General features: G+C 45.7%; 1 protein-coding gene across 2 annotated transcripts in view; it reads left to right on the top strand.

Moving 5' to 3' along the window:
- STK32B (serine/threonine kinase 32B) overlaps positions 1 to 19,755 on the top strand; it is a 399,201-nt gene that overhangs the window by 330,149 nt on the left and 49,297 nt on the right. For both annotated transcript variants that reach the window (XM_049630288.1, XM_049630289.1), the window contains exon 6: positions 9,389 to 9,478. In XM_049630288.1, the coding sequence (XP_049486245.1) occupies positions 9,389 to 9,478 (90 nt within the window). The remainder of the gene's footprint in view (positions 1 to 9,388; positions 9,479 to 19,755) is intronic.

The following is a 19,755-nucleotide window of genomic DNA, read 5'->3' as shown; positions in this document are numbered from 1 at the left end:
TAACACCCACTCCCGGGAATTCACAGGGAGGTGTGACGTCCAGGAGACAGATCTAGAGAGAAGTCACTGTGCTCCCAGACACAGCCTGCCATTCGGGGGTTGACTGTCCCCTCTGAGCAGCACCCCCAGGCGTGGGCTCATAGGTCCCAGTGAGATGAATGTGCTGCCCGGGTGCATTTGGTTAATACCCACGTGGGGTCACTTCATTATAGGGGCCGAGAGGGGAGAAGGGAAGCAAGGGGCATGGCGGAACAGAAGTAGAAGTTTGTGCAGTGTAGCTGCGGAGGGGGTAAATGAAAATGCAGGGCATTTCACGAAGACTTTGGGTGGCTTTCCCCGGAACGGATCGGGAAGGTGCCAGAGCCGGCTTGCGAAGCGATAGTCATGGCACTGGTAACGCTCAGGTGACTCTGGGTGGTGACAAGGCAATTATGGCCCCAGTGAGGGACTGTGGGTGGGACGTCAGCACCGCTGACCATCCCCACCCCTAAGTTCACGACACAGATAACCGACATTGGGGTTTCAAGCCCCTCCCCGAGACATGCAGGCAGGGTGCGGGCCATAAACAGTTGCTGAAGGAATAAAGAAATGAGTGAGACTTGAAAGTGGCTTGAAAGTCACATGGCTGTTGTGTGTTTTTATACTCAGAAAATAGCCCCGGTTACAACTCCTTATAGCACCAGCTCTGACATTAGCACTTGTGTTTACGGAAGTCACGGAGGGGGTGGCTGGTCCCACCAGCTGAGGTCAGGCTGAGAAAGTGACATTACTACAGTCATAGCAGCCAAAAGTTGACATGGAATGTCATCTACTCCTGTAAATATCACTCTAGGCAGTAAGGGGGGGGGAAAGGGGAACAGGATTTACTTACCGTATCTCTTTCATTCAGTCTCTCATTTGGTCAATCAGTCAGTCAGCAAACACTTGATGGGTTCCTTTCCCAGGACAGCCCTTTGCTAAGGTACTGGGGGCGGAGATGAACAAGGCAGGATTCCTGGCCTCAAGGGGTCAGACAAAGTGACAGATACGGTGTGGTGGATGCTAGGATGGACGTGACATTGGAGGGCTGTGGAGGACCGGGGGGAGAGGCCTGAATCCGTCTGCTATGGACGGAATGCTGTGCCCCCCGCCCCCTGCTTAGAATTCATATGTTGAAGCCTTAACCCCAATGTGATGATACTCAGAGCTGGGGCCTTTGGAAGGTAACTGGATCTGGATGAGGTCATGAGGTTGGAGCCACCACCATGGGATCGGTGCCCTTATAAAGGGAGGAAGAGGACAGAGCTGTGCCTCTCCACCATGTGAGGTTACAGCAGGAAAGCAGCCATACAAACCAGGAAGAGGGCCATCACCCTCGCCTCAGATTTCCAGCCTCCAGGACTGTGGGAAATAAATGTTTGATGTTTCAGCCCACCCCCCACCCCCACCAGCCTATGATATTCTCATAGCAACCTGAGCAGACAAGACACAGTCAGAGATGCCACCCCCTGTGGTAGTGAGCTTCCTGCTGGTGGAAGGATACAAGCAGAGGGTAGATGCAAAGTCTCGGGGCAGGTTTTGAAGGATGAATGGAAGTCTGCCAGGCAGAGGAGAGGGCCGAGCATTCCAATGGTGTCAAATGTGTGAGCTCCCTTGCATTCAGAGAAAGGAGGGAACCTTGGCTGCAGCATGGCTGCTGATTGTTGCTGCCACCATTAAAACTTTGCTAATGGGCCTCACACAACATCTTGAGCTCCTTCTCTTGCTGAGTTTTGAATGTTTTCGTTTTATGGAAAGCAAATAGCCTGAAACTCAGTTCATATTTGCCAAGTTTCTCGTAAATTTCCATTCTCCTGGGAAGGAACCCATAGGAGACCTCATATGGCACTAATTTTCACTTTCCCACATCTTTACTCGTTTGTTAAAGGAAGCCCAGTAGGGAGTTACAGCTCATCAATTAGCACTGTTGGGGGTGGGGGGGAGGGACCAGAAAGTGGAATTTGCTGTCTGTCGCACCTGCTGTGCGTGAGTCCCAGGTGAACCCCAGCAGGCCTGCCCAGAGCCCTCGCCCGCCCCACCCCTGCAGAGGGCTGTCTGGTGCAGCTCTGCAGGGGGCAGCGTGGGGCAGAGGGGAACGCTCACCGACCAGGATGAGGCCTGAGACCAAGTCCAGCTTCCTCCCAGATCAGCTGTGTGACCTTGCACAGCACACTGGCCTCTGGGACTTAAGGTTACTCTCCTGTTAAAAAATAAGGGTAGTCAGACCTTCCTGACAAGCGTACTTCAAGGCTTACCGTGAGGTTTGGCACCAAGTCTGTTCCAGTCACGCGACCCTAAAAACCAGTGGCTCAAACTAGACAGGCTGCATTTTTCTCTTCCCCACTTTGGTGCTTGGCCCCATGTCCATTCACAGCAAAGCGATGTTCAAAAGTGAGTTGGATATGTGGCTCCTTCTCAAAACTCCCTCACTTGGAGTAAAAGCCACTGTCGTCTCCCCGGCCCTGGAGTCTTGCACAGTCTGCCCCACCCTGCCCTGTCTGAGCTCCTGTCCCCCTTTCTCTCTCTGGCGTCCTCACTGGCCCCTCGGAGGGGTCTGTACGTGTCTCAGCTTCTGCCAACTACGGTCTTCCCCTGATGGTCCAATGGCTTGCTTCCCCCTCAACCCCTGTCTTCTGGCCTTGTTCAAATGTCACGTTCTCAGTCCCTAACTGCTCTGTTTAGTGCTTACAGCTACCCCATGATGTACTTACTAATATTAGTTCCACTCACCAGATGAGGGGCTGGAAGCTTCCAGAGTGAAATAACTTGCCCGAATCTCATAAGTGGCTGTGTCAACCATGATGCCCAGCCAGTCATGTATGGCAAAGAGGAACTCAAATAGTCCCAAGCAATGAAGGGTGTTTTTTAGCTTATACAGCTGAAATCCAGTGGAATGCGGCTTCAGGCAGGGTTTGATCAGGCTCTGGCACCATTTCTCATCTATGCTTGCAGCTCTAGCTTCATCTTCAGACTACCTTTCTCTATGGTAGCAAATGGCTTTTAACAGTTCTGGGGGTCCTATCCCCACCTTACACTGGCCAAAGACAGAATATTACTTTAGGTACCTCCTGAAAAAAAAAAAGAACTGAAAAGTTTTCATTTCTTGAACTCCCTGGAAAATTATCTCCCCAGTTTTTAGGTCATGTGCATAATCCTGAGTCAAATGCTAAAGTGGAGGGTAAGGTCAACTTGACCCAAAGCCAGATGTACCGGGACCAATAATTGCTAAGACAGGAGGTAGGAGTGACCACAAACAGCATATGCCTACCAAAGGAGCCCAACCACTGGTTCTTAGGCAACCCAACTCCCAAGGCTGTGTTCTTAACCACTCTGCTCCAAGCCTCTTAACAAGGGAAAGAATGCCATCATTGTGTGCAGATAATGTGCTTCTATGCCTACAAACACCAAGACTCCAAGAGCTATCATTAAGAGACAAATGAACTGCTTTCCCAAGACTATAAAATAAAAGTAAACAAAATGGAAGTTCTTTTTTCTCTCTGTTAGAAGTCCATGATGTTCAGAGGGGAGGAGCCTCCTTCTATCTTGTTCCTCATCTGTGTGGCAAAGGATGTTCTCCCAAACCCACGTAATAGGCAAATGGAAGGAAGGTGGGAGGAAGGAGGGAATGAGAATTCTTTCAAAGGAGATATCCTGGAAGTTCAAATATCATTCTACTCGCCACCCTTTGGCCAGAAGCTGGTCCTGTAACCACAGCCAGCTGCAGGGGGGCTGGAGTCAAGCCTTTAGCGGGGTAGCCCTGAACCCAGCTACCAATCCTAGTGCTGTCTGAGAAGGGAAGATGGGATTTTGAGAGGTAACCAAAGCTTTTGTGATGGAAGATTAACAGAGAAGCCAGTTGGAGATGAGGAAGCAAAACCCAGTAGCTTTTCTTTCTACCGAAAATAGCCAGGGAGAAAAAGAAACGGAAAATATCCTCGTTCAAAAAAGTGACCAAAACTACGTAATATCTGTCTACAAGCGAATGTACCCAGGAATTTACAGAGCGTAAATGAAGAGAACACTCAACATATTTTGAAGGAATCAAGCAAGATCTGGATGAAAAGCCGGGCATGACCCTGGGTGGAAAAACAATGTGTCCACACTCCTCAAATGAATGTATACGTTAATGGAATTCCCGTCACACTTCATGGAGGGATTTCCTAAAACCGGGCACAACTCGTCTCAGAAGAATAAATGCCTGAGAGTCACTACAAAAACACTGGAAGGAAACACGAATGCAGGTGAGGCACTCCTATCGAATACTGTAACAGCCTACACATCTACTGTAATTAAACTGATCGAGTCCTGGCCCAGCGGTAAACAGTAGGTCAGTGGAACACAAGAGAGAATCCATAAGCCTATCTTTGTATATGTAGAACTTGATAGAAAATGAGGGTCACATTACAGGTTACTGGGGAAGGGGAAATATTTCAACAAATATTGGTGAGACAACTGACCATCCATTTGTAAGAAATAAAATTAGAATGTTATAACAAATTATTCTATATGATTGGGAGATTTTTTTAATGTTTATTTATTTATTTATTTAGAGAGAGCGCAAGTAGAGAAGGGATAGAGAGAGAGACACACACAGAATCCAAAGCAGGCTCCAGGCTCCGAGCTGTCAGCACAGAGCCCGACGCGGGGCTCTAACTCACGGACCACGAGATCATGACCTGAGCTGAAGTCAGACGCTCAACCGACTGAGCCACCCAGGCACCCCTGGAAGATTTCAACACAAAAGATCTAGAAGTATTCTAAGAAAATATAGAAGGTTGTACAAAATATTTGGGGGTGGAATAGGTTTCTGGAAAATTATAAGGACAATATACTCAAACTATAAAATTAACTTATTATTTAAATTTTTAAAACTTTCATGTGGCAAGAGGGACTGTCAGTAGAGTCTAAAGACAAACAACAAGCTAGGAGCAAATATTTGCAGTACACAGAGCACAGTGTAAATGTGTCTAAGAGACACAGCTCTTGTTGAAAATTGATTATTGGGGCCTGGATGGCTTAGCCGACTGAGCGTCCGACTCTCTGTCTCAGCTGGGGTCATGATCCCAGGATCATGCGATGGATGGAGTCCCACATCAGGCTCCGTGCTGAGCGTGGAGCCTGCTTAAGATTCTCTCTCCCGATCTCACAGCTCGTGAGTTCGAGCCCCACATCAGGCTCTGTGCTGACGGCTCAGAGCCCGGAGTCTGCTTCGGAGTCTGTGTGGGTCTCTCTCTCTGCCCCTAACCCACTCTCATTCCGTCTCCGTCTCTCTCAAAAATAAACATTAAAAAAATTGTTTTGAAAGATTCTCTCTCCCTCTGCCCCTCTCCCTGCCTCTCTCTCAAAATATTTTCAAAAAAAATTTTTTAAAAGAAAACCATTCAGAATTCTAGACAGTTCCCAGGGAGTTGGTAACTGATCATGTGAGAAATGTTCAGTGTCAGAGCGCCCGGGCGGCTCAGTCAGTTAAGCATCCAACTTCAGATCGGGTCTTGATCTCACCATTCGGGAGTTCGAGCCCAGATCGGGCTCTCTGCTGTCCGTGCAGAGGCCTCTTCCGATCATCTGCCTCCCTCTCCCTCTGCCCCTCCCCTGCTCATGCTCTCCATCTCTCAGAAATAAATAAAAACATTAAAGGAAAAAAAAAACCTTAAAAAAATGTGCAGCCTCATCTGCAGTGAGATACTACTACTCCTTGCCATGTGATTTGCAACAAGTAAAATCATTGAGAACAGTGCTGGTAACAATGCACGGAAATACTCACTCCCATATCCTGTTTAGAGTACCATAAATGACAACTTGAGAACATAATATGCAAACCCTTTGATCCTGCAGTCCCACTTGTGGGGATTTATCTGGTCCAATGAAAGTATCTGTATGTATGTAACGCTACGCTGAAGACCGCTAGGGCTGGTACAGTCACAAGACAAACAAGTAAGTGACCCAAACTGCAAACCTATAGGGCGATTGGTGAATAAAATATGATACAACCACACTATGGGATGCTTTGCAGCTATAGGGCCACAATTTCTTATTTGAAACTCTTGGGGCCAGGTATGTTCTCGTATCTCGGAATTTTTCAGCTTAAAAATATATTTATGTTAAATAACATATACCTTAGTAATATGAAAAGAATATATGTCTAATAGATAAAAATACTTAAAAGCAACACATAGTATATATTATGTAACACCCCCATGGGGTTAAATGAATCACCAAGGGGGATCAAATATATTTGGTAATCAAATATATTAACATTTTATAGCAAAACATGAATATTCACCGTAAGTGGAATAAATACAACTATGAAGGGAAGTTTCAGGTCAAGTTTTATCACCGAGTAATCACCAAAATTATTGGATTTCTTTCCACTGGAGAACAAGGGTAAGGCCGTTGAGGACAGACCTATGTACATAGACCTTTGAATGGAAAGATGTCATGATGCATGGCTAAATGCAAAAGTAACTTCTGGAACAGCCCATGGACTTTGATCTCATGACTGTAAGGACAAACCAATATGTGTGGAGACACGTATGCAGAAAAGGGAGAAAGGACAGAGAACCAGGTGACTCCGTGTGGTTACGAGCAGGGGTGGGGGAGCGGCTCAGATGCCCATTTACAGTCTTTGACTTATTCTAATCAGCTGGTGTCACTTTCATAATGCAAATACTAATATTTTTTAAAGAAAGGGAGAAGTGAAGGAAAACCAAATAAAAGCCATACTGGAGGGTTTCAGGGTCCTCTCCGTGTGGTGGCTCTGCATGGAAGCCTACAGGTGTGCGGGCAGAAATGACTGAGACCCTCCCGCGCCTCACTGGCAACAACGGGACTGTGGATTCGTTTGTTAGTATTAGAAATGGGCCTGGGAGGGGCACCTGGGTGGCTCAGTTGGTTGAGCGTCTGACTCTGGCTCAGGTCATGATCTCGCGGTTCGTGAGTTCGAGCCCCGCGTCAGGTTCTACACTGACAGCTTGGAGCCTGGAGCCTGCTTCTGATTCTGTGTCTCCCTCTCTCTGCCCCTTCCCTGCTTGTGCTCTTTCTCTCTGTCTCTGTCTCTGTCTCTGTCTCTCTCTCTTTAAAAAATAAATAAAACGTTAAAAAAAAAAAAAAAAAGAAATGGGGCCTGGGCAGGTGCGGGGGACGGACTGGCCCTGGCTGCAGAAGGTGGGGTTTGAGCCACACCGAGGCGGGATAACACAGCTATGAGCAAACACATACGAGAAACCACCCAACGTGTGTGCCAGCCGCTGTAGCATTTTGCTTTTCTTAATCCCTGCCTCCTCCCAGCCGCTCTCTGGGATGGGTATTTCGCTGCCACCCTCCCCACTTTACAGACGAGGAAAATGAGGCCCAGGGACACCAAGTGCCTTGCCCAAGATCAGACAACTAATCACAGCCCAGCTGAGACCCAAAGCAAGTCAGTGTGGCTCAGAGTCTGTGCCCACCGCTAGGCCGCGCTGCCTCCCTGTGGGTACGACGTGGCACGGACGCCAAGTCCAGCCCCAGAGGCTGCGGCAGCTGCATGTTCTAAGGATGCCCCCTGGGTGGGCACATGCTGCGTCCGGCCTCAAGGGGTTCCCAGCAAGGGCCTGGCTAGATGACTTAAGCTTCACCCACAAGCACCCGAAGGGAACTGGACATCCTCACGGAGTACCCGGCTGCCGCATCCCACCCAGGAGCTCTGGACACAGCGTCTGGCAGAAGCCTGCCCACACATCAGGGCTGGCAGCTAAGCCTGAGATTGGGGATTTGCACGTGAACCCACTGGTGCTCTCTCTGTCCACTGCGTCCGATGCTATCAGGCACGCGTCTCGAGTGAGCCTCATGGCACCTGCTCTGGCGGGTGTCTGTGCACCTCCTGGGGGTTCCCTCCAGGCCCTCCCAACAGTTTTCTGTACGCAAGCCACTTGGGTGTTTAAGTCCCAGCATCCCGAACACAGCTTTCAGGTGTGCAAATCCAACCATTTTCACATGATGTGATGACAAACAGAGAAATGTGATTGCATTCATATCTGGTATTCAGGGGTCTCAGGGTTGGCTCTGGCATGTACCAAGTTCCCCTGGAGGCCAGTACCAACTGTCAGAATGCTACTCTCTCCCTCTCCTTCCCTGCTTCTCTTCACCCCCTTTACCCCTCATCTCCTGTCTCCTTCCTTCTCGGTCCTTCTTACTTCCTTCTCAGGCTTCTTAAACATTTACATATGGGTGCACCCAGCCTCTCTGTGTCCCGTCTGCTGCCATTACTTTACGCTTGATGGAAGGTGGTCTCAAATCCCCAGCCGCCTCCCCACTGGATTCCTCAGGCCCCCACTGACCGTAGCAAACAGCAGAACGAGAGTGTCCTCTGGGCATGAAAACCCTCTCTCCACCCTTCTGTCCTCTCCATGGCCACTCAGCTTCCTGGGTGAGGGAGTCCAGACTGACCCCTTTCATTTATTTACCGTGAGCTTTTACTCTGTGGGTCAGTGCCTCCAAACTTTTAATCCATAAACTTTTGCATCATGTCCTCATTAGATTTGTTTACTTAAAAGTAATATGCATGTATCACCAAAAACTCACATTGTAAAACTGGCAGAGGGGCGCCTGGATGGCTCAGTTGGTTGAGCGTCCAACTCTAGCTTTTGGCTCAGGTTTTGATCCCAGGGTCATGGGATTGAACCCTGCATCAGACTCCACACTGAGCGTGGAGCCTGGTTGAGATTCTCACTATCTCTCTCTCTCTCTCTCTAAACAAACAAACAAGAAAAAAAAACTTGCACATCACTGAGACATTTTTTGTGTGTATGTGTATATATACCTACACATTCAAATGGTATTAACTGTCTCCGTGGTATTAATTAAATTCTCAAAACTTATTCATCTTACAGCTGAAAATTTATACCTTTGACCAAACTCTCCCTATTCCTCCCAACCCCAGACCCTGGCAACCACTTTCTATTCTCTGCTTCTGTGAGCTTTTTTTAATGTAGATTCCACATAGAAGTGATACATTCTGTATTTGTCTTTCTCAATCTGGCTTATTTCATTTAGCACGTGATATCCTCAGATCCATCCATGTTGTCAAAAAACGCCAGGATGTCCTCCCTTCTCATGGCTGAATGGTACTCCATTGTTTATACACACCACATCTTCTTTATCCTTGCAGCCATTGGTGGACCTTACATTGTCCTAAATTTGTCTAAGTTTGTCTACTGTGAATAATGCTGCCCAAACTAGACATTTTCAAAGTATCAGATAAAAATACTATTCTGTGTAGAAGTTCTAATATGTTCTTGTACCCACCATACAGCCCACAGCTTTAAGTAGACAAGGAAATAGCCCAGCTGTCTGCAGCTCTTGCTAACTGGGGTTTCTGTTTCTCTATCTCCAGGACATGTTCACATCACAGACTTCAACATAGCGACGATCGTGAAAGGAGCAGAAAAGGCTTCCTCTATGGCTGGGACCAAGCCCTACATGGGTGAGTGTTCCAGGCCCCTTTGGGGTGTTGTAGGCCCAGTGCCTGAGGCATCAGCGTTCCTGTGCTTCACCCCCACCCCACCCCCACGCCTACCTGCCACCCCCACACCAGGCCCCATCCACTCCCGGTAGGTGCCAGGCACTCTCACACTTTTGTCTCTGCTGTCTTCCCTGCCAGGAAGACCTTCTCTTCCTGTGATTTCTAGAGGATTCCTACCCAGATAGAAAACCTTGCTTCAGGGAAAAAAAAAAAAAAAAAGGCAGACAAAACCATTTTTTTCTTTTTTATTAATGTCCAGTGGTGTTGCCAAAATATAACTTTGGTATTGGTCATGTGGGGTCTATATTCTTAGGTACACAGTGTTTTTCCAATATGTTTTTTCAGGTTGGTTTTTCTTTAAGACCTTTGATGGAAGTATCATTTTTAGTAAGCATGCTATCTCCTTACTTTGTTTCCTCCAGGGACACCTACTGTCTGAATGTGGGGCCTTTACAAATCTTCAATATTTTGTGATTTTCAAATATTTTGTATCTCTTCCTTTATTTGTTTAAAACTTTCCTCATTTTTCTCTTTCTCCTTCTTTTAAAGATTATCTGTTGTGTTTATTTGCTTTGTGTGCTTTCTAGAAAAATATTTATTACAGGAGTAATTTTCCCTTTATTTCTACTTTTTTTCCTGAATTTTCTTGCCTGATTTCTGAGTTTTTTAAATTCCAATTTATGTTGTTCTTTCATGTCTTGCATAGTTTTCTTAATGTCTATATTAATTATTAATTCTTAGTGTCTATATTAGTTATTGATGACTGCGTAACAACGCAAGTCAAAACTTAGTGGCTTATATCATGTTCACGGATTGGAAGAATTACTACCGTTCAAATGTCCATACCACCCAAAGCAATCCACAGATTCAGTGCAATCCCTATCAAAATACCAATAGCGTTTTTAATAGAACTAGAAGAAATAATTCTAAAATTTGCAGGGAACTACAAAAGGCCCCTGGATAGTCAAAGCATTCGTGAAAAAGAAGAAGAAAGCTGGAAATATCACAGTCCCAGATTTCAAGCTATACTGCAAACTGCAGTAATCAAAACAGTATGGTACTGGCACAAAAACAGACACAGAGGTCAATGGGATGGAATAGAGAGCCCAGAACTAAACTCACACATACACGGTTAATTAATCTATGACAAAGGAGGCAAGAATACACAATAGGAAGGTGACAGTCTCTTTAACAAATGGTGCTGGGAAGACTGGACAGCTACGTGCAAAAGAATGAAACCGGACCCCTTTCTTACATCATTCACAAAAATAAACTCAAAATGGGTGAAAGACCTAAATGTGAGACCTGAAACCATAAAACTCTTAGATGAGAGCACAGAGAAACACTGGCCATAACAACATTTTTTTGGATAGGTCTTTTCAGGCAGTTAAACTATTGGAATTACATCAAAATAAAAAGCTTGTGCACAGTGAAGGAAACAATGAGCAAAATGAAAAGACAACCTGCAAAATGGGAGAAGAAATTTGCTAATGACATATCTAATGAAGGGTTTGTATCCAAGAACTTCTATTGTTGTATGATGATAATAATTCCATTAAAAATGGGCAGAAGGCATGAATAGACATTTTTTTCCAGAGGAGACATCCAGATGGCCAACAGGCACATGGAAACATGCTCATCATCACTCATCATCAGGGAAGTGCAAGTCAAAAGCACAATGTGATGTTACTTCACACCTGTCAGAATGGCTAGTAACAAAAAGACAAGAAATAACAAGTGTTGGTGAGGATGTGGGGAAGGAGTCCTCGTGCACTGTTGGTGGGAATGCAGACGGGTGCAGCCGCTGTGGAAAACAGTATGGAATCTCCTCAAAAAAAATTAAAACTAGGACTACTATATGATCCAGTAATTCCAGTACTGGATGTTTACCCAAAGAAAACAAAAACACTAATTCAGAAACACATAGGCTCCCTTCCTGGATTGCGACATTATTTACGATAGCCAAGATACAGAGGCAACCTAAGCGTCCATCGATGGATGAATGGATAAAGAAGATGTGTATATACACAATGGAGTATTACTCAGTCATAAAAAAGAATAAGATCTCACCATTTGCAACCACATGGATGAGCCTAGAGGGTATTATGCTAAGTGAAATATAGAAAGACAAAGACCATATGGTCTCATTCATATGTATAATCTAAAACACAAAACAAATAAGCAAAAAAACAAAAGGCAGAAACAGACCCATCATTCAGAGAACAAGCTGATGGTTACCAGAGAGGGAGGTAGATGGGGGGAGGGGGGAATGGGGGAAGGGGAGGGGGAGGTACACACTTCTACTTAGGGAAGAAATGAGTCACGTGATGAAAGGCACAGCATAGGGAACATAGTCGATGGCAGTTCCGTAGCATTGTATGGTGACAGGTGGTAGCTATACTCGTGGTGAGCACAGCATAACGTGTATAGCGTTGTGGAATCACCTGAAACTCATGGGACACTGGGTGTCAACTATACTTCCATGAAAAACAAAGAAAGGAAGTTTTGAGATGACAAAAAATACGTTTGGAGAATGATAAATGAACATTGTTTTAAAAAACACTTAGTGGCTTAGAAGAGTGACATCATGCTGTGTCTCACAACCCACCATTTGCCTGAATGGTTCCTCTGCTGGCTTAGGCTGGGCTCACTCATCCACTGGGGGCGGAGCTCAGCTAGGACAGCTGAGTTCAATGAGTCTTTCTCTATGTGGTCTTGCATCACTGGGGGGACTGAGTGAGCTTGCTCACGTGGTGGCAGTGGTTTCCAGAAGGAGAACCCACTTCCCACATGCTTTCAAGCTTCTGCTTGTTTCACATTTCCTGACATCCAGTTGACCAAAGCAAGTCACATGACCACGACCAGAGACCATGTGGGAGGGGACTGCAGGGGGCATGGATACCAGAAGGGCTGACTCATTGGGTAACCATTAATGAAACAACCAATCACATCTTGTAATGCTTCTGAAATAGTAGGTCACGGTTTTCCTCTGTTTTGAGATGGAGGGTTGTGCATCTTTCTGATCCATCGTCATTGTTAAGTGAGTTATTCTGCTCTTTATTTTCTTTCCTCTTAGGATAACTTTGCATGGAATTTGACTTCGATACCTTTCTGTTTCTTTATTTTAATGTGAAATTAGTTTTCCTGAACTTTTGGATGATGATGTGGTTCAGGCTAACTTTTCTTTTCTTTCTTTCTTTTAATTAGATGTTTATTTATTGGGGCACCTGGGTGGCTCAGTCGGTTAAGCATCTGACTTCAGGTCAGGTCATGCAAGATCTCACAGTTCATAGGTTCAAGCCCCACGTCGGGCTCTGTGCTGACAGCTCGGAGCCTGGAGTCTGCTTCGGATTCTGTGTCTCCCTCTCTCTCTGCCCCCCCCCCCCATCTTCTGTCTCTCTATGTCTCTCAGAAATAAATAAAAACATTTGAATTTTTTTTTATTTATTTTAAGAAAGACAGCACAAGCAGGACAGGGGCAGAGAGAGAGGAGAAAGAGAATCTTAAGCAGATTCCGTGCTCAGCACAGAGCCTGATGCAGGGCTCGATCCCATGACTCTGAGATCACGACCTGAGCCAATATCAAGAGTCAGACACTCAACCGACTGAGCCTCCCAGGTGCCCCCAGGGTAGCTCTTCTAATCGAACATCTTCTATTGTTTTCAAGAGTGTCCAAATCCACTGGGACTTGCTATCTGGGACTTCCTGATCTGTTCTTCCTCCCCACTTTGATCTGGAACATCTCTTTCTTTAGTCTATGGGGGCCCCTGTCCCACTGAGCTTTTGATTCCACTTTCAACAGTTTCTCCTTGGGACTCCTTCTAGAAGGGAGCTCCAGCTGGACGACAGACATTTGGGGTCCCAGACTGACCTGCCCCCACAGAGCACTGGACTGGACAGGCTCTTCCAGACTTTAGCCACTGTTCTCAAACTGGCCAGCTAGGCCTTCCAGGAAATTCTTGCAGGCTGTGTTGGCGCTCTCTGTTCTCTAGCCCGTCATATCTGGTCCTGTGTCTTCTCTGTTTCCCTCTGTTCAGAAATCACTACCACGGGAGTCTCGTCACTGATGCTGGTTTGTTTTCACGCACTTACACTTAGGGACTTGTGGGGAGACAACTTAGTTTTGTAGGAAGTGTCACGCATGGGTTTTGGCTTAGCTGTTTATCTGCTCTGTCAGTTCACATGCGTCAATGTGTAGAGATTGAAAACTATGTCATCACCTCCGAGAATTCACTACGTGTGTCGTTCATCTTTTATTTATTAAATAAGTGAAGTTTGGCCACAAATAATGGTAAAAATAGTCCTTCTTAGTATTTGCTACGTGCCCAGCCGTTGAGCTAAGTGCTTTCCATCCACAGTCTTATTTAATGTCACAAACAGGCACAATTATTCATTCCCATTTTAGAGCTGAGGAAAGACGTCGGTGATGAGAGTCAGACCCACGTCAGCGTGAACACCAGAAGGCATGCATTCAAGGGAGCCTGTTCACTTCAGATAGTCCCCTTGGGACGCTGAATCTTTACACCGATATGGCTTTCACTGTTGAAGGTCTTTCTGAAATCCCTTTCCAGAAGGTTCCAGAGCTGAGGCCAGTCTGTCCAAGGAGGCCACTGACTTAACAAATGGGTGGGAGAACAGGAGTGGGAGGGATGTTAAGGCTGCCTCCCAGGCTTCCGTCTTGCACAGTGAGGTAGACTATAGTGATGTCCTCTGTGTGGGAAGCACAACGGGGCCCACAGGTGTGTGGGGTTCCAGGAAATTGAGTTTGAAATTGAGGTGTCTGGGAAATGCTGCCCAGGCTCCTGGAGTGATGTGGACAGGATTGTGGACTGGGGAGTTACCAGCACTGAGATTCGGCAGAGCCGAGGCAGTGACAGGGTCCCCCAGGGAGGACGCAGAAGAGAAGAAGAGTGCCAAGCCTGAGGCCCAGGGGACACCATGCCAGGAGCAGCCAATAGAGCTGAAGGAGCCATCATCTCCAGAAGGGCAGTGAGGAGGCAGAAAGGACATAAGGAGAAATGTGTCCCATTTGGAGCCGCCTTCGTAACCCTGTAAGTTAGTTCTGACTTCCTTTAAGCTATTCCCCAAAAAGCAGACTGATCTCCAGGAGTGTAGACCGTAGACCACAGGAGAAATTCAGGTTAGTGTTGTACCAGCCCTTTCTTCTCTGCCTCTGCTCCATCGCCATGCATTGCTTCCAGGTGACTTTCCGGCACCTCCTCAGAGATGCCACCGGGCCTGCCCCAGCCTCATTCCCTGGCTGCCCAGTGATGTCCTGGCTCCCAGCCTCTGGGGAAGCAGACAAGTGGTGACCCAGCTGGCCACTCTCCACAGGGGCCCCACGTCCAAAAGGGAGAAGAAAACCAACACGTATTGTGACCCTGCTACATGTTTGTCATTGCAATTATCTATTTATTTTGAGAGAGAGCGAGCACAAGCAGGGGAGGGGCAGGGGTGGGGAGAGAGACAGAGAGAATCCCAAGCAGGCTCTGCACTGTCAGTGTGGAGCCCAATGCGGGGCTCGAACTCACAGACCGTGATATCGTGGCCTGAACCAAAACCAAGAGTTGGACGCTTAACCACCTGAGCCACCCTCAGAAGATCCATGTGAGGTTTCTACATTTCTCCATTGTATAGATGAGGAAGCCGAGGCCCAGGGAGGTTGATTCACCTACCCAGAGTTACACCGCTGGCAAGTCAAGGAGCCAGAATTTGAAGCCACGTCTGTTTGGATCCAAAGTCCGCACTTTTGCCACATACTAAGCTGCCTTTTGACCTGAAGTTCCTGCGTTGCAAAGCCGTATTTCTCAGACAAGACAAAAGTCTATTGTCCCAAGTGTACGTGGCATTCGGGGCTCCTGGTTTCCTTCTATTTAAAGGAGCTTCAGCCCTGTGTTAATGAACACGTGAACAGGAGAGAGTTTTATGGGATTTAGTGGGCGCAACTGATTTACCCAATGGATCTATTTTCAGACACCATGAGAGTTTACTGGGGAGGACGGGGTGAGGGAGAGCTCTCTCAATAAATTCAAACCCTACAGCTCCCACGGCTGTAAACTCCTGAGGTCAAGTGGCAGCTTGGTCGATTTTGTTCACTTGCGTGATTCAGTTCAAAGGCCCAATAACAAGCTCCCAGAATGTTCCAAACACAGATTCAGAGAACAGGCTGATGAGTAAGCTCCCAGAGGTTGCTCATGAAGGATGATCCTGGAAGAGGCATTTGCATGGAACTGAATTTTCATTAATTAAAAGAGCAGATGGCACTCACAATCAGAGAAAAATAGAAATCTCTCTGAAATGTGCCAGATTAGAAGTCAGAAATGTTCCAGCGGCCGCCCAGGGCTTCAGAGTTTATTCATCTGTGGTGAAATGAAGAGTCAAGTGTTCATTCAGCGAATATTTACAGAACATTTAGGAGATGAAGGGCTCAGAGATGAGTGATGTTCTCTGGGGCCTCAGAGGCTCCCCGGCTAGTGGGGCAGACAGACGCGTGGGCACAGGTGTAAACAGGACCCTGTCAAGACAGATTCCTGGAGAAGGTGACAATCTGAGTTAGACTCTGAGGGTGCACTCTGAGTTTGCCTGTTCGGTAAGGACAAGGAGAGGCCATTTCAGGCAGGGGCAACAGCCAGGGCAAAGGCACAGAGGAGGCAACAGCATGGTGTAGGGGGGAAATATGCAGTTTTATTTCTTTTATAGCTTATGGAAAAAGACGGGGTGGGGTGGGAACCAAGATGAGGGTCTTGAGTTGACAGTACTCAGGCCAAAGATGAGGGTCTTGAATGCCATGGTAGGGACTGCAGAACGAGCTGAAAGCCAGGAGTGGGCCCAGGTGAAGTGTGGCCTCAGCGTGGGGCAGTCTGGGTGTCTCACACTCGTGGCCGATCTCGTTACCCAACATATGCATGTTAACATGCTCAACATGGCGAGTCCTCAAGAAGTGTTGGCCGCCAGACCAACTGATGGTTTCCTCATCTGAGAGATGGGGTGGATGGTTCGCAATCTGCCTTAGCAAGTTGTCTGTGAAGATTTCGTGCCATGGCTGTAGAAGGCACGTAACGTAATGCCTGACAAACGCTAGATGCAGACAACTGGCAGCTGGTAGTGTTATTGTTATTATTTCCATTATTTCTATCATTATTGTTTAGATGGTTGATTATTTGGTATCAGCTTAGCATTGGGAATCCAGAGCCTGGATTGGGAATCCCCTTGCCTTACGGAGCTCACAGTCTAGCAGGGAAAATGGACCCTAAACAGCTCCGGGTTCACGATCAGAGCAGGGTTGGCTGGAGTACGCTGGGTGCACGGGGGGACGAGTGCCGGCACTCACCAAACGTTAGTTCCCTTCCCCAGGAGGCTGCAGTGAGCAGACAAGGGTGGCTTTGGAGCCATCATGATGATGGGAGTATGTTTCTTGTTGAAATGATTGAGGCTAGTGAAGTTTGCGGACTCTTGTGTCAGAGGGAGTAACAGAGCCAACATTCAGACCCAGGCCAGTGAGGCTCCAGTGCCCAGTGTCTTTCCTGAGAACCTGTCATTCATTCATTCATCCATCCATCCATCCATCCATCCACCCATCCATCCATCCACCCATCCATCCATCCATACATCCACCCATCCATCCATACATCCATCCATCCATCCATCCATCCATCCATCCATCCAACAGAAATCTATTGAGCACTTTCTATGTGCCAAATAGTGTTCTATGGCTCCAAAATACATCTGAGAACAAACAGATAATTTTCCTGCATGCATTGGCTTGGCTATTTGTAAGGTAGATAATCACTTTAAAAATCATCAACCTGATAAATCTGTAGTTCGAGATGCTTACTTTTGAGTAACAATTTTCATGCAGGAAAATACACTCTTTTAATGTACAGTTCTGTGAATTTGGACACAGACAGTCATATAAGCACCACCGCAAGAGAGTCTAGAACAGTTCCATCACCCCCAAAATTCCCTCATCCCAGTCCCTGGCAACCAGTGATCAGTTTGGACTATTCCAGAAAGTCATAGAAACGGAGTCGTATTGTCTATAGCCTTTCGAATCTGTTTTGTTTTCCTTTTTTTTTTTTTCACTTTAAATGATGTATTCAAGATTTATCCATGTATCAATAGCTTTCCTTTTGATTGCTAAGTAGAACACCACTGGATGAATATACGTGATTACTTCATTCACCAGCTGAAGGACTTTTGAATTGTTTCCAGTTTTACATAATTATGTATAAAGCCACTGTAAACAATGGCATTCAGGTTTTTATATGAACTTAAGTTTCCACTTCTCTAGAATAATTAGCTGGAAGCAGGATTGCCGGGTCATATGGTAAGCGTATGTTGAACTTTCTGAGAAACTGGCAAGCTGTTTTCCGGGATGACTGGACCATTTTACATCCCACAAGCAATGTATGAGGGCTCCAGTTGCTCTAGATCCTCACCAGTGCTGGTTATTATCCTGTGGTTATTGTTATCCTATTAATCATTCTATTACGGAGGTGGTGGTTCTTTTTTTTTTTTTTTTTTTTTAACGTTTATTTATTTTTGAGACAGAGAGAGACAGAGCATGAACAGGGGAGGGTCAGAGAGAGAGGGAGACACAGAATCTGAAACGGGCTCCAGGCCCTGAGCTGTCAGCACAGAGCCCGATGCGGGGCTCGAACTTGCAGACTGCGAGATCATGACCTGAGCCGAAGTTGGCCGCTTAACCGACTGAGCCACCCAGGCGCCCCCGGAGGTGGTGGTTCTAATTTACAATTCCCTAGTGACTAATGGTGTTTTACATATTTTCATTTGCTTATTTTCCACCTAGACACCTTCTGTTCAAATCATTTGGCCATGATTTGGCCATAGTGATTTTTCTTAATCAAGCTTTTTTGAGAACTCTTTATATATGCTGCATATTAGTCCTTTATTAGATATCAAGTTTTACAAAAATTTTGGCCAGTCAGTAGCTTGTCTTTCTATCACCTTAATAGAATCTTTTTAGAAGCAGAGCTTTAAATTTTGATACAGTCCAATTTAAAAAAAAATGTGTTGATTGATTGTGTATTTGGTGTTGTATCTAAACATCTTTTCCTCACATGAGGTCATAGAGATTTTTTTCCCTTTGTTTTCTTGTAAACATGTTATACTTCTGGATTTTCTACTTAAAGCTACATGCATTTTTAATTTAGTTCTTCATATGGTGTGAGGTGAATCAAGCTTCATTTGCATCCAGCTGTCCAATAGTTCCAGCATGCTTTGATGAAAAGACTGTTCCTTCTCAACTGGGTTGACTTTGCAGTTTGTCAAAACTCAATTGGCCGTAAACACGTACATCCATTTCTGGATTCTTTCCTGTCCCATTGGTCTATTTGTTTATGCCCTACCTGAGATCATACTTTTTCCCATACCTTTACAATAATGCTTGAAATCAGGTAAGGAGAGTCTTCCAACTTTTTGCTTCTTTTGAAAATCATTTGGCTATTCTGGATCCTTTCCCTTTTCACTAAAACTTTAAGAATACACTTGTTAATTTCTACAAAAACAAAACAAAGAAACCTCTGGGTTTTTGTTAGAATGGCACTGAATCTACAGATGAGTTTAGACAGAAGTGACACCCAAACAGTGTGGAGCCTTCCAACCACAGAATATCTCTCCATAGATTTAGGATTTCTTGGATTCTTCCATCAATACAGTTTTCAACGTACAGATTTTGTACATATTTTTTTACACTTATACCTAAGTATCTTATGGATTTTGGTGCTATCCAAATGGTACATTAAAAAAAAAAAAACTAGTTACCATCTCCATTCATCAGCAGATGGACACTTGGGCTATTTCCATAACTTGGTTATTGTAGATAATGGTGCTATAGACATGGGGGTGCATGTAAGATGTGGCATATATATTTACAATGGAGTATTACTCAGCCATGGAAAAGAATGAAATCTTGCCATTTTGCAATGATGTGGATGGAGCTAGAGAGTATTATGCTAAGTGAAACAAGTAGGTCAGAGAAAGACAAATACCACATGATTTCACGCATCTGGAATTTAAGAAACAAACAAACAAAAGAGCAAAGGGAGGGGAAAAAAGAGGGAGAGAGGCAAACCAAGAAACAGACTTTAACTACAGAGAACTAATGGTCACCAGAGAGGAGGTGGTTACGGGGATGGTTGAAATAGGTGATGGCGATTAAGGACTATACTTATCATGACAAGCACCGGGTGTTGTATAGAATTGTTGAATCACTATAT

This window comes from Panthera uncia, chromosome B1 (genome assembly GCF_023721935.1).
Source record: "Panthera uncia isolate 11264 chromosome B1, Puncia_PCG_1.0, whole genome shotgun sequence".
NCBI classification, from domain to species: Eukaryota; Metazoa; Chordata; class Mammalia; order Carnivora; family Felidae; genus Panthera; species Panthera uncia.
Note: the sequence above shows the minus strand (reverse complement) of the source record. Positions and strands in the feature narration are given on the sequence as shown.